The sequence below is a fragment of the Rhagoletis zephyria genome, unplaced genomic scaffold, assembly GCF_001687245.7.
Source record: "Rhagoletis zephyria isolate East Lansing unplaced genomic scaffold, Rhagoletis_zephyria_1.1 Rzeph_scaffold_00231, whole genome shotgun sequence".
NCBI lineage: Eukaryota > Metazoa > Arthropoda > Insecta > Diptera > Tephritidae > Rhagoletis > Rhagoletis zephyria.
In genome coordinates, this window is record NW_016157315.1 from 204,437 (window position 1) to 220,850 (window position 16,414).

Below are 16,414 nucleotides of genomic sequence, written 5' to 3' on the forward strand. Positions count from 1 at the left end.
CCCATCGAATACGCGGGCGTGTGATCTTGTCGGAAATTTTCAGGACAATAATCTCCGGGAGCGGGTGTGCTGTTACTAATTTTGGGATCGTGTTTTCCTGCCATTGTGTAGGCCGGAGTATGATCGAGCCTCACTTTCTCGGGGCAATATGCTCCTGGTGCGGGTGTGTCACTTGGCTTATCGAGATTGTGACGCCCGCCCATCGAATACGCGGGCGTGTGATCTTGTCGGAAATTTTCAGGACAATAATCTCCGGGAGCGGGTGTATTATTACTAATTTTGGGATCGTGTTTTCCTGCCATTGTGTAGGCCGGAGTGTGATCGAGCCTCACTTTCTCGGGGCAATATGCTCCAGGTGCGGGCGTGCTACTTGGCTTCTCCAGATTATGGCGACCGCCCATCGAATACGCGGGCGTGTGATCTAGTCTGACCTTTTCAGGACAATAATCTCCTGGGCCGGGTGTAAAGTTATTGATTTTTGGATCATGTTTTCCCGCCATTGTATAGGCCGGGGTGTGATCGAGCTTCACCTTCTCGGGGCAATATGCTCCAGGTGCAGGTGTATCACTGGCCTTTTTCAAATCGTGGCGACCACCCATAGAGTACGCTGGCGTGTGATCTAGTCGAACCTTTTCGGGGCAATAATCGCCAGGTGCTGGTGTGCTATTAATAATTTTATGTTCATGTTTCCCAGTGATCGTATACGCTGGAGTATGGTCCAGTCTCACTTTTTCGGGGCAGTAGGCACCAGGAGCTGGAGTATCACTTTGAACCACAATTGTATGTCTCCCACTCATTGTGTAAGCAGGTGTATAATCAAGACGGACATTTTCGGGACAGTACGCTCCTGGTGCCGGTGATTCGCTGCTTTTTTTAAGCTCATATCTTCCAGCGATTGAGTAGGCAGGGCTGTGATCCAAGCGAACCTTTTCCGGTTGATAATCTCCGGGTGCTGTTTGAAGTATAAATGGATATTATATATTGTTTGAGTTATTACAGGATATAATTACAAAAATATTTATAGTCGTAAATAAATAATCTAGTGAACTTTTTAATGCTATAATTGGTCAATGGCTTTACGTTGGAAAATGATTGAGTTGAGATTAAGTGTGCATTATATTATTCTCAGTGCAACCATATAGTATCTATGTATGCATACATTGCTATCTGAAAATCTGTGTTCTGGGTACGTATGTTTGTATATTAAGGAAGCGTTACCTGGAGTTCTCTTATCGAAGTTGAGCTTTGTTCTTCTACCAAAAGTGTAGCTTGGTGATTTCTTTTTAATAAATGATACCTCAGGACAGTAACTATTTGGCGCTATTTTTACGCAGCATTGTATGGATTTTTTTGTTAATAACCAAAATTGAAAAAGAAATAAAACGTGCGTATTAAAAATAGTCATAAACGCGTGTCTCGAAAGCTTTCATATGAATTTTAGGACAGGTAATCGTTAAATGAATGTTCATCTGAGAGGCATGCAAAAAGTCTTACGGACATTTTAGAGCACACATGTACTATATACATATGTATGTACATATAAACGTAAATGCATATTTTTATATAAATAAATTTAATACTTCCGCCCGCATACTAAGTGTTAGTCATCTATATGTAAATGTCTTTTTTTTCCTTTTTCCAATCTTTAAAAAATTAGACAAAAAGTCAGCAAAAAGTATGGCAGGATTCTAGAAATTATTACACAAAAGTGTTGAAAAAAGGTTAATTGAGAGGCTCTGTCAATTACACTATCTTAAAATTATTGATATCGCTCTGGATTTACGAACGAGCTTAAAAAGTAATTAAAAAAATTTTAAGGCTTAAAGAAGCCTTAGCAAAGAGGTAGAGGTTGCATAGTGGTTCAGCCGGAGGCCAAAACTCAAAAATATGCACAATGTCTAACCTGTAATTGATTGACAGGCAATCAGTCATTATTAATGGTACTTCATTACAGTGTAATTTTTTTGCGATAAAAAATTGTTTAGATTACTTCCTCACTCTCGAATGTTAACAAAACACATTTTCATTATGAATCGTGTTTCCAGTAACTCAATACTTCTAACTTTTTAAGATTTATTTTATGAAAAAAGGCGGATTTCATTCAAGAAACTCTGTAATAGAGATTCAGGACAAAGATAGCTGCTCATATTTAGAACAATAATTATCAATATTTATTAAAAGTTGTATTATTTATGTCGGTTCTAAGCCAAGTCCATTTTGCCCTTAATTAATTTCTGTTTTATTTTTTTTTACATACACATACATTTTTTAAAAACCCTACCACTCAGCGCCACACTTCATTTTTTTAATGAAAGCCCATTCCCTATAAATTAAAATAATATATATTTTAGCTGCACGTTTTTGCACGGTTATTTTATACACGGCCGCGACTAGCCAAACCTTAGTTAAATATATATTTTTTTTTACAAGATTTTATTTACTACACGGGTGAAGTCAAACCTTGAAATCCATTTTAACCAACTTCCCGATGAGGTAGAGACTTGAAACTGCAAACTTAGGCCAGAACCTGTTGACAATGCAAAATGAAAAATGAATTAATCCAATAGGTGACGAGATATTTGAAAACCCGTATTTATGGTCCGATTTGGTCCATATTGATAACGTGTCTTACTCAGTGGAAAGAAAAAATTAAGTTCTTTTTTTATTAACTAACAGGTAATTCATACATCTGATCCTTTTCAAGGAATGAAATGTTTGAGTTCTGGTACCTCCTGAGTGGTACAGAAGTGGAAAGAAACGAGAAAGTTTTGGGACATCTATTAGAGGCATTGCCAGATTTAGAAAATGTGAATACTCGTGATATTGATTTGCGCGTGGAAAACATATGTAAAAGGCTTCGACGGTTTTGGAAAGAGGCTCACAGGGTAAAAGAAGCCTGAAAAGCATGCATTCGAACTGATTGGATGTGTCAGAAGTTGTATTTTTACCAAACATGCTACCAAATTGCAGCCTGCATCACCAAAGCCATATAAACTAAAGTTTCAGAAATTGTATAAAATTTAGGAAAATTCAACAAATTTTCATCAAATCTCTAATTTGATTTCTGAATTTAATATTTCAACGATCTTAAGCGTTTTCTTCCATAAGAACATGAATTTCTTAAAAAGTAAGAAATTTTGATGAAAATTTGTTGAATCTTCCTAGATTTTTTATAAAGTTTCACCTTTTAATTTATGTAGTTTTGGTGATAGCATGAACAATACTTTTATGGAAAATTAGCATAAAAATTTTAACTTCAAAAACATTTTGAATATTTAAAGAAAGTTCTTGTACTACAAATATTAATTTTTCTTGCACACTCCATGAATTCAATGCAAATACAGTTATTACTATGTTTATATCAACAATTTGTTTTGTTTTTTAGTTAAAATATAGATAAATTCAGCCGTACCATAGCTACAACCTTTTATAAAAAATTTATTTATTCTATAAAAAAAAACAATGTTTGGCTCATAAATTTTTCAAAATACAAACCTGAGAAATTAAGCGTTATATTCAGGGCTATCACGGAATCCATCGTAGAAAATCTACGAATCCGAATGCCCGCTACGAATACGAAAAAATTGCTATCACTGAATCCGAGTGAACTCGAAAATATCGTTGCCAGCTTCGAATGCTGATTCGAAATCAGTTAGTGCAAAGGAAACAACAGACATTTATGTATGTCATTTTGCTCGCGCTGCCGAATCAAGCGTAATGGCCGAGTGTACAAAGCACTAGACTGCCAATTGAGAGAGCCGAGTTCGAGTCCGAGTCGTGGGGCAGTGGAGATTTTTTTCTTTTTTTATTTAATTTTTGTTTATTTTTTAATAAATATTTTTTTAAGTTTTTTTTTAGCTTAGATTTTATTATTTTAAATAGAAAAAATTTTTTTTTTTAATAAATTTTTATGATATTAAAGTAATTAGGTTTATTTCCTAATAAATTGTTGCTAAACTATTATTTCCTCGATTCATGCAAAATATTAATTCATTAAATAGCGTCTAACAGATGAATGCGTGTATGTGCATATGTATGTATGTATGGCATTGGTATTTTACGTCTACGTTTACACAAATATATGGAATTATATCAAACTATAACAAATTTGGAGTATAATAAATATTTAATATTAAAAATAATGCAGCTTTCTTCCACTATTTTTAAGATTGAGTGATTTTAAATTTTGTTCCGACAGCATAATCTCGTCGTAGAGTATCTGTACGAATCTTCATTACGAACGGATTCAATGAAGGCTCTCTACGAATTTTGAATTTACGTTCGTAGCTATTCGGATTCGGATATCGAAGCTACGATGGATTCTGTGATAGCCCTGATTATATAGTAAAATATCGTAGAATTTGTACAAATACATGGGAGGTCAGAGTGGTTGTTGTCCGATGTCAAAGAGTTGCAAAGAAGTTTTGAATGGAGCTAACAGTAATGAGTGCACTAAGATTGGATGAAATCGGTTAGGCAGGTACACATATTTCATGATAAGTAGGCTTGACCACGCCCATTTAAAAAAAAATTTATTAAATACATACTAAATTTTTTGCTTAAAGTTCATTCTGTATATACATTTTTAGTAATTTGGCTGCAGTAGTTCGTTTTTTCCAAAAATACCGTTATACGGAAGGCAAGCGTAGTTTTGATCCGATTTCATTACCAACGTAGCCTAGACAAAGAGTAACAAGTGTACCAAATTTTATTGCGGAATATTATTTAGTTTTAGAGAAAATGAGTTTTGAACGTTGCTCCATACAAGCTGAACCACTGCAGGCTGGAGCGTTTGCATCCACCGGAGCCACTGTATTTTAATTCGCTGCGATATTTATCACTGCCGTCGTGTAAAAGCCCGTTAATCTTCCTTACTGGCATGATTGGTGACATATAAGTTGCGATCCCGTACGAGTCCGGACTAGTCAGAAATAGTCAGAATCAGTCAGATTTTACTGGAAATCGATCCCGTACTCGGTCCTCTGACTATTGAGAGGACAAAAAAGAGAGTAAATACGGTTCTCTCTCTGTCAGAAGTTACCAGTTTTAGTCCGAGAATATATTCTGGTAAATGTGTCAAACGATCAGCTGTAGTGTGTTTGGCAACCAAATTGTAAACACAAGAAAAGTGCACTCTGCTAATTCATGTTGAAAAGTATTTAATTACTTGTTTAAGTGGATTCTAATGAATTTGAAAGTATTTTTGGTTATTTACATGTGTGAGCTGAGTGTGTTTACATACAAAATAAGCAAAAATTTACAACCAAAATTTGGAGGTTATGTTGAAGTTGACAGAAGTTACCATTTTTTACTAGAAAGCGATCCCGTACTTTTCAATGTTACTCTCTCGCTCTGAGCGAATTTTTATTTTTTGACAGTTTTACTAGTCCGAGTCCGAGGAATACGGGATTGCACCTATAGAGTTTTCTGCGTCGTATTTCTAACCTGACGTATCGGTATTAATGCTAGTGAGTCACGTGAGTGCCGTGACGCGTATGCGTCGACAGTTTATGAGATGACGAAAGATACTTCGTTTTGTCTCCATTCAATGCCAGACCCGTGGCGAAATAAATAGATGAAGTAATAAAACAGTTTTCCTGCTTGGTTTTATGATATTCGGATGCCTTATACAAACTATTGAAGGCAAATTTTCAAATAGGGCAGTATCAAAATCTTTCTTTTCCTTGCTCTTTAACTAACACGTGCCTACCTAATTCTATTACGTTAAGCTGTTGAGTCCTGGATTTAAGGGACAGGTTTGGGATAGTTTGTCTGACAGCGCTGAGATAGGATGAAGCAATCGTGCTTAGTAAAAAAATAAAATAGTTCATCGAGTTATGATAGTTCATCGCACGGCGTTCGAGTATAGGACAAATTTATGGCTATCGACTAGTTTAGGTTGAGTAGCTCGACGTCATCGAAAAATGTATTATATCTAATTGGTCCCTAGCATTGATGATAATGACTGTAATAAAGTCAGTAGATAGTTAATACCTTTTTTTTGTAAAAATTCAGCGCTATACCTATAAAGCTAATTCAAATAATTGTTTACAAAATTTAGCAGGATTTCCATCTAAAGGAATTTAAAGCTATTCGACTCTCAAACCTGCTTTCAACAAACCTACATATGCGAACCAGTGTTGCCACTGTCTTAGCCTTTATAGTATCCATAAAAAATTGAAAATTGTATCCAAATGTATCCACCGAAAAGAGCGAACATTTTTACACAGTACATCTATGGAAGAGAAACTCGGGCCCTTAACAAACTTATTAACATTTAGTCAGTATTTTCCCATACATAGATACGGATTTGGGAAACAAAGGTCCGTAGTTATAGTCAAAATTAGGTCGACTTTTAAGTTAATTGCAGCTTTTTGACATCATTTTCAATGGGATACCTGTCAAAAAAGCTGCAACTAACTTTAATGTCGACTTAATTTTGACTATAACTACGGGCTTTTGTTTCCCAGATCTGTTTCTTGGAATCGAAAAATACTGACTAAAACTACGGGCCAAACTTTCCGCATGTTCAATGTTCATTACTGCGATTAGATTCCCACAAATAATACATGCAAAAAATGTTGCCCAGTTTATCAAAATTATACTAATTTAAACTAATTTTTACCTGTTACATTTAGTTCAGTAAATTGTTAATTTTTGCTATTATTATTTTTGAAAATTAGTCATCGGCATGGTTGTCAATTTCCTTTGAATGCTAAGAGAAGGGTTGCTCAGGATGTAAAAGTTGATTTTTTCGCATTACAGTTAACTACTACAGGTCAGAAAACTTTTTAAAATTTGCAAACTACTTGGTGTTATTAAATGCACGTTTATGTAGCTAAAAAATTAGTTTTTCAAAGTGACAAGAATAAAGGAAAATTTCTTGCTTGGAGGATGAGCAGCCAACTGTTAAAAACGTTATTTATAATAGCTCGTACATAAATAAAAGAAAATTCATTCAACTTACGAATACTTATGGGAAAAGGTCTCCAAATTTACACTGAGGAAAAAAACGAAGTATCCCTCAAAATTTAAGGCGAAAATGTATCCAATTGGATACACATGTATCAAAACGGCAACACTGATGCGAACAGTGGAACCACATTTCCCGCTCATTAAGTACCGCCGCCGAAGAAGTAGTCGGATTTCAGCGAGCCCGAAAAAACAACTGGTACGATGAGGAGTGCCACTATACGGATCTGAAGAGGGAATCGAGACGTATTTGCTGCAATAAGAGGGAGTTAGGCGACTTACGGAAGGTTTCAAGAACTAATTGGGCCTTATCAGTGTGGCTTTAGGCCTGGAAAATCCACCATAGACCAGCTTAAATTGTGTTACCGGTTTACATACCGATAACACAGAAGTGAAAATCACTTAGATTGGTACTATACAAAGTATATCTTCCATACCTCTGATTGTTTAGATATGCTGTCAATATATACATTTTTTCAAATGCAGTAATCAGTTAAGATAAAATTTGTTTTTATCGTCGTTTTATAACACAAATGTAAAAAGTAGTAAAAAAATTTACCGAAGAAATACCACTGAGCCAAAGAAAAACGCTGATAATTTGACCCTCTGCGTATCAGCATGTTGGTCAAAGAACGGAAAAAATTTAGAGAAAAAGTGCCGTGACCAGGGATCATATGATCGTCTGCGTAACAGCGCTAACTAAGAAGAAGAAGAACTGAAATATAACTGTAAAACCAACATTACATCTAGAAGCCAGTTAAATGCCAGAAAATTAATCTAAACAACTTTTATTTCACCCAAAAAATTTAATACAACATGTAAATATACCGAGCTTATCAGCCCTATGCTGTAATCCGTCGTAGATTCGATTTTGCTACGAATCGTAAAATTGGTACGCTGAAATCCGTGTTGTCGTATCGTAATTTCGAAATTCGTAGGCCATCTTCGAAATTCGTAATGTTGGTATGCCTGAATCCGACGTAGCTGTCATTTATATGTATTTGTCGGAAATTTTGTACGAATAGCAACTCGTGTCGGAGCGAAACAAATTGTATTAAAATATCAATAAATAAAAGTGTGTAAACGCAAAAATATGTATGTAAATTGAAGTGTGAATAGAAAAAAATTGTTATTAAATGTTTACAAAATTATCAAGTCGAAGATCAAAACAAATCGCTCGCAACACGAAAAACTGGTGGAATGCATGAGCGGAAGGCCGGCCATTTCCCGAGGCTTTGTAAAAGTAGCTAAAGAGGATGTGGCGGAATTTTGTGAAAGCGTTGCAAGAATTAAAGCGGCACAATATCTAGTTGAATGGAGGCCCTTAAAAAGAGGAAGCATACATTTATCATTTAAGCTAAATGGATGAGAACTGTCGCGTAGCAATCTCCTTTGTATATTAATGCAACAGTTGGCTGCAGCACGTTCTTTAACCTGAGACAAAAGTGCACCGGCCACTGAATCCATTATATTTTACTTAATAAAGAAAAAGCCTTTTCAAATATGATTAAACATTGTTTTTAATTTCACTGTTCACTTGCGATTATATTAATTTTGATTTGTTTCTGTCAAAGCAGCTAATTAAGAACTTCGAAATTCACTATTTTAGTTGGCAACGCCGTTGATAGTTACGATCGGATTACAGCATACCAATTTTCGAATTTTCAGAACGGAGCTACGAATTCGTATTTACGAACTTTCGGCTTACAGCATACGGGTGTATAAGTAGTTACTTTAACTTGTATTATTATTACTCAAATAGAGAGGCCTACAGTTTTACGACGCTTTCGAACGGCCAACGGTTTTTATAAGAGAAGTTTTTATAAGGATCATGGCGGCTGTCCGAAGTTAACATGTTGGGCTAATTTATTTTAAAATCCTTACTGCGTTTTGCTGGTAATTTAAATGAGTTATGCAGATCTCTATTCCTCTATTACTCACGAGATGGTACGACACACAACAGAAATTTGCAAGCCCTGGGTTCTAAGGTTTTATTTTCGTTCCCACGACAGTCGGGTCTACGTAACCGGAACGACCCAGATTTATATCTGGCCAAGGACTGTCACTCCAGCAACACTCCCCAAAAAGTCTTTGGGGAATTTGTATGCTGCTACAACAACAACAACAACAAGGTTTTATTTTTGTTTATATGTATAATTTTTGTAACAAAAGGTAAAAAAATAATTAAAACAATTTCAAAATATTATAGAAAGAGACAAAGAATATTTACGAAAATTTTATAAAAGTAATTTTTTTATGTGCCTGCGTTTTTACATACGATGGGAGAAATTTACATACGAATACATATGTATATAGATTTTTTTCCGAAACTACGAAATCTATTTGTGCAACTAGGTCTACAGATCTACGTATGTACATATGTATGTGTATGTATGTTCTTACCATAAGTTTGGGTATTTAAATATCTTAAGTTTTCAAGTTTATGTGAATCTTTTTGTGTTTAGAACGAATAATTTTAAAAAGAGAAAAGTTGAAGAGTTTACCTTCAGGTGATATTCGAAATCTTTACTTTTTACTTCTGCATAAGTATAAAAATTCGGCCAATATACATATATACTCCTGGTACCTCTTTATTTCTAATAGATGATCACCACCATCTAACTTGCTGTACACTTGATCTCTATGGCTTTTGTTAGTTCATGTGAAAGAAGGCTTCATAACTGAAACACTAAAATAGGTATTATGAATGGGGCACATGCTGTCATGAATGATACATGAATGTAGTACTAAATGGTCATAATAAGGAAGAAAAGTTAGAAGGCTATTTTAGCAGCGTCTTAAATTGATCAAACCCATCCATTCATTTATCTATAGAACTGATATTTACACAACTTTACATACATCTATTAGATAGGCTTGTTGAAAACTCACCAGGTGTTAGGCTTGGCTTCTCTTTGGGTGGTTTTTGGCCGAATGAGTACTTGGGCGTTGCATCAATGATGGCCTTTGCCGCTCTATCCACATCGTATTCGCCGGGTGCGGGTGTCGTAAAGAGCATTCGGTTTTTGGGACGGCTCCGTAAACTAGCAGCCGGTGGTGTAGCTTTGCCTTTCATGCCTAAGCCCGTGACATCATATTGCGCTGGTCCAGGTCCAATGGAATCGAAATTTCGACGATGTTTTTGTCCAAAAGAAAAAGATGGAGCGCCTGGTTTCTTTGAGTCTGGCACTTTTTTGCCTAGCGGTGTGGAAATATGTAAATATTTCTTATAAACATTGTATTTAATACATAAGTATGTATGCGTTTGCAATACATACCGACTAAAGTTGGTAACTGTACACAGGCTGGTCCCGGACTGGAAGTCTCCGCGGCTATTTTGCCGCGACGCACAGTCGGTGTCCATGGTCTCTGTTCGATACCGGTACCCATGGTCAACAGTCGTTTTCTGTTTACTGGTTCACAGGGTCCGTGTAGCTTTTTCGTTTTCGCTGCTCTAGTCTGCTGGAAAGGATGAAAGATATTTATGTATTTAGTAAGTTATAACATAAATGAATGGAATCTAATTACATATGTACATATATATTTACCGTAGTGACCATTTTGCTTATGCAGATATGTTTGTATATATATTTATTAAGATGAGTATAGAATCTATACTAAAGATAATATGAGGCGTGTATATGTAAATAAAATGTTATTATTTTTGAAATTTGTGCCAAATGTTTGGAAGGCAAACAAAGTGCTAACGATATAAATATATATATCATAATCTCTTTTGGGGTATAGATCTCCGAAGTGCAATGGGGTACTCTCGTTCTCTGGGTATGCCGTTACAGTTGCACGACTATACTCAATCGCATTCCGATTTAGGGCCGTCGATAAAGCAGTATATGGACGTTTTACCTCCAATGGGTGCTGTGGGTGCTGTACTTGGCACCTGTCACGTGAAAAATTCAATCCTATCAAAGTTCAAAAATGCCTCGAAATGAAGGGGCCTCTATCCAGTTGCTGGCTGTCTTCACAAAATACTAGGCTCTCATTAGCGCAATCCAGGAAATGCGATGGACGGGGCACGGTTGTATGAAGTACGTAGCGTGTGCCGTTTTGTATAGCCGCTATGGGACGTCGAACACACTTGGCGTGGAATTTAGGTGGAGACTACGACACCTCGCCTCCAGCTTCACTCCGCCAGGGAACGAATTGCCACTACCCTCATCAAGGTGTATTCAATAAGGTGGTGTTGGGGCGACAGCTGAAATTTTCGCCGTGGAAGGCATTACGTCAAACCGATGTGTTTGTTGTAACTCATACTGTCATTTTGTGTATAACTTGTTAGTGCATTTTTTTACTTATATACGGCTAACACCACCTTATTAAATTCGCCTTGACTCTCGTCAAAGCTTCATATGCGCTCACGCTCCTACAGAGGAGAACGATGATGAGGTTAAAGAGCAATTCTACGAGCTCGTAGAGGACATATATGAGCATTGACCATGCCACCCATATGGGCTGACGACTTTAGAGTTAAATATATCCTTCGAAAACGGAAGTCAGATATGAAAAAATTCGCCATTGTGTAGCTTTTATTTATACCGTCATTTGGTTGACAAAAAAATTAGGTGCGCTTGGAACACTGATGTCGAGAAACTCGATGAAAAGGATGTCATAACGGACGTGACAAAAACAGGAGTGCGTTCAGAGTACTCTGCGAATCATGTGAGGCTTTCCCTTCTTAAACATTCTTTAAATAAAGTCAAATTACGGACCATTACAACCAATTAACTGTAAATAATCAGAAGCAATTCTTTGTTGGCTTAAGTTTGAATTAAAATATGATAACGTATGCGACAGATTTCCCCCCACCAAATTTTTACTAGTAATACATATATAATTAAATTTTTTCTTTAGTTTTTTTTTTAGTTCTTATTTCTTTAATAAAGTTATAAAGCCGTTTGAACACATTTACTTGCATTTTTGAGGAATCTGCTGGAGTGATAGTCCTTGGCCGGGAAAATTAACACTATCGATACTATCCTGCAAATTATCGCAGAATGAGCCTATTTATTATCATTGCTTATAAGGTCCTATCGACGATACTGCATGTAAGACTGATGCCCTTCATGAACCAATTAACTGGACCTTATCAGTGTGGCTTAAGACCTGCCAAGTCCACCATTGAACAGATTTTCACAGCACGTTAATAGCAGCACACCTAGATCCCCTATAAGGTACGTAGTGATGTCCAACGGAAACTAAACTAAATTAAAGAGTTGAGCGATAACCGTCTACTAGTCCCTGTTACATGTATTGCCCAGATACCTAAATGTTTCAGCACCCATGAATCCATTCCCATCTTCCGAAGGTGGAACATGCTCAGCCAATACTATTTAGGGTTAAAATGTTAAAAATTCATTTGCATTCGCTGAGCTGACTGACATTTCACAATATTGATAAACATTGCAAATAAATACATACATATTTATGTACATATGGATGTATATTTGTATATATTTCATTGCATGCGCGAATGTATAGACAAACTCACACTTATGGATCTAGTTCACCAGCTCATAGATGGAAGACACTTTTGTAGAATTACTTAACTCCTTACACATGCATTGCGGCAATAAACATTAAAATACATACATAACTCCATATGTATGTACATTAGACTGCATCACAAAAAAAAGTTGTGGTTTATGAATAAAAATTGTTTCTTAAAAAAGTTTTTGAAAAAAATACCCTCAGATAACAAAATAGATTAAGTACAAAAACTAACTTCAATAACTGGGCCAAAACTATTCCGATTTAAACCTATGGGGTATAAGTAGAAAAATATTTTCCCGCTCTTTTTATTTCTGTGCAAAAAAGACTCATTCACGTCCCAATTTTTTATGTTTCTAAATACCAACACATCTTAATTCAACATGGACACTCGTCCATCCTACCTGTCTCTTTCATCCTTTGAATGAGTTTATACCTTTCCAATGATACCTCACAAGTATAAATCGGAATAGCTTAGGTTCTCCTATTCAAGTTTTTCTTATACCAATGTTTGAAAAAAGTTAAAAAAACAGCATCAAAAATCTCATTATTACCATTTACACCATGATAAAAACATAGCAAGGTAGAACCGTTCTCTCAATTTGTCGGCCATGATTTTTTTTTGAAGTTTGCCAACATTTTAAAATCATATAAAAGTGAAAATAAAAAATTGAAATTGTTCGAAATTGTTGTTGCTTGAGATTGAAAATGAAAATGTGTGTGTGAGTTTGTGAGTGAATTTAAAAATTAAACTGTTTGGAAACGTCAATAATTTTAAAAGTGACTCTCAGCGGTTCTGCCTTACTATATTTTTATCATGATTTACACTTTTTTAAAATCGTTTCCTGCTAATTTTTTTAGCATAAAACATTTCGTCATTTGAAGGGACTTTTTCAAAAAAATATTTAAGAAACTATTTTTATTCATAAAAAATCCAATTTTCGGAGGTGTTTCAAATCGGTCCAGCTCACGCAAATCTAAATATTTTTCCGAAATATTTTAGTGGAAGTCTTAGAATATAATAGATTTTATAATTCCAATTGAAACACAGTACCGTTTTTCTTTTGTATGGGGAGTGATGCAGTCTAATGTGTTTATGTTAATCGCGTGTATGCTCTAGTAAAGGAATGCCGTGAAATACTGTCGAATTTTCTAGGACAACCACTTTAATATGGTGCAGCGAAACAAAACAAAAACGGTCGAAATTTTAGGAAACTATAAAATATTCATTTTTTGTTGGTATATCTACGTAGGTGAACAAAACAACAAACATATATATATACGTGGATAGAGGTCGATATAGAAGCTCTTGATTGGCTGTCCTCATTTTGATATAATTTATATTTCGGTGTATGGTTGTTAGTAGCGACGTGTTTGGCCGATTTTGGGTGGAATACGACAAAAAATATTTGAGGTAGGTTGTTTTAGTGAGCGTAATTATTTGAAAGCTTCACATGATTGTATGTAAAGGTATTTCTGCAGCTAATAACATATTAAATAGGAGTTTTAAAACACCTGCTAAAATCTAAGGTAATTGAGGAGTCTTTTGTGCACAACAACTTCAAAGTCGATGTCTTTGAATTACATTGAAATGTGTTCTAACAATGTGCTTTTTGAGTTCAAGTTCATACATATACCGCATTATTTACCACAGACTTCTCACGAAACAACGGTTAGGGGCGATAAAAGGAGTGTACACGGAGCTTACTAGGGGAAGTGGATAGAATGGGATTTTCACAAAAAAGTATGAGGCCTATGAAAGAGTTTTTCGCAGTGGCTCAGTATGGAACATATAACCCTATGCTAAAAAGTGTTCGACACTTCCCATTGACGTTATTAGGGGTCTTCACACCAAGCTCGTTGCTTCGTTAGTAGTTTTACGCATATTTTATTTAGATGGAAATGAATGCGCGAAGTACATTACAAAGTTATAGTATATAATAAAATTGCCAAAAATCAGCTGTTGCGAAAGATCAGGTACCAAATTAAAAGAAATAAGTCAGAAAAGGTAGTTCACAGTAAAACACGCTGCCGAACTGCCAACCAACGAATCACCAAATTGCAAAATTGGTGTGAAAATCAATTTCAAGTAACATTAAATTCATGATGAATTCTCAAAAAGTTCTAATGTGCATTGTCAACTCGCTAAGATCGACCTGTTAAACCACGTAATAATAATCAAATAACTAAAAGTTATTAAATTTTAACAAATAGCTTTACAATTGCTGCTGGTAAATTTTCGCTAAGTGCTTTCTTGTAAAATATCTAGGCCTTTTGAGAATGGTACTGATATCAGATGACTCGAATATGTATATGTAATATTTTTTTAATATAACGTAAAACATGTGCTTTATTTATATGTGTATTTTTTATGAGAGATTTTGTTAACGAAGTCTATTCCTATGCTGATTTATTAAAAATGTCTCACCTCAATTCTTTGTATATTTTTTTAAACTACATACTCGTATGTGTAGGAACCATTATTTCTGGTCCTTTTAAGTGACAGGCACCGTGCTCGTTTCTTTATTAGAATTTTTTAATCAAATGGCCAGAGTTTGGGCCCTCAAAATCGACTTCTCTTAGAAAGGGAAATTTTGCATGACAACGTAATGATGCAGTCAAATTTATCCTTATTCCAGATACGCACCGACACGCCCATTGCCATTGTTTGCTTTATTTGACTTCCGTTATTTAAGAAACGCAACTTTTCGGTTTGCCATTGAGTGGCAGGGCAAATGGGAGATCTACTAATACAGCTTTAAAGGTAGGTCTTAATGAAAAACCTCTACCTGAAAGCCTAATTTTGACAACTGAGATTGTGTGGAGGATTTTTCTCCTCTAAACTCTATTCTTGTATGGGTAGCTATCACTGAAGTAGAATAGATTACGTAGGCTCCTATTTATTCAGTTAACCGAGAAAATAAGACTTTTCGGTTAATTGAGGGTGTGGATGTGGAGACAATTTACCAATTGATCTTCAATTACAGCCGGTAGTATCGATAGTTTTATAACATCGATAGTATTGTTTGAAAACACAAACCATCGATATATCGATAGCATCGTCGATATTTTTTCACCTCTAACATTTTGATCGCTTATAAAGGGTTTTCGTTTAAGAATTATGTGGGTGTTTTGACAATGATATTTAATACACCAGCTACTTTGATTAGGTAGGTCATGTTTAGCCCATCTTCCTGGATAAAAGGAAGAATGGTTTACTGGAGAAAAATGTATTGCAAACCCAGCCTTACATCCAGAAAAAAGTCAGCTAAATATATTTCTGTTAACACTTGATTTGGTCATAGTTACATTATATGGTTATAACCACCAACTTCTGTGTTGAGAGAAATATTTTTAGCTTTGTTTTTTTTTAGTTTGGTTTGGAGAAAAACCGGTTTCGGCGCTGTGCCATATTCAGTGCCATTTTCGTTCCGAATAGTTTCTGTTCGTCCCTGAATGTTTGTAGTCATGTTAATGTTCGTTGTTTCTTAGCCAAGTACGCCTTAGACGAAAAATTCAACTTGCACTTCATCAGACTAAAATTTTATGGGCTATAAAACTGCAGATCTAAAAATTTTTCAAACATTCGGATTAAAATGTTTGAAAGTTTGATGGAAATTTATAGAGTTTTCGTAAATTTTGCATAAAGATTAAAATTTTTGAGTTGTATGGTTTTTCTTAAAGCTATAACATCATTTTTATAAAAATTAGCAAATAATCGGCGTTCTTCACTGCGCCTTAAAAGTATTTTTGTGTTGTTTGATACCCTTATTGTAATATCTCATTTATTTTATCAATTTAAATAAATAAAGTTGTTTAAACATGTGGCAACTCTCCTAAAATATATTTTCGCCAGTAAACTTCCGGAAACCTCTTCAGTTTGATACCCATATTGCAATCTTATCAATTTAATTAAATTAAAGTTTTCAAACATGTG

The 16,414-nt window shown here is 35.2% G+C and overlaps 1 protein-coding gene across 1 annotated transcript in view; it reads right to left on the bottom strand.

The window, feature by feature from the left end:
- LOC108358288 (uncharacterized) overlaps positions 1 to 16,414 on the bottom strand; it is a 51,805-nt gene that overhangs the window by 10,054 nt on the left and 25,337 nt on the right. Inside the window, exons 2-5 of the mRNA XM_017609514.1 lie at positions 10,251 to 10,431; positions 9,865 to 10,170; positions 1,219 to 1,320; positions 1 to 952 (exon numbers count right to left, since the gene is read on the bottom strand). Of these exons, the coding sequence (XP_017465003.1) occupies positions 1 to 952; positions 1,219 to 1,320; positions 9,865 to 10,170; positions 10,251 to 10,362 (1,472 nt within the window). The 5' untranslated portion in view covers positions 10,363 to 10,431. The remainder of the gene's footprint in view (positions 953 to 1,218; positions 1,321 to 9,864; positions 10,171 to 10,250; positions 10,432 to 16,414) is intronic.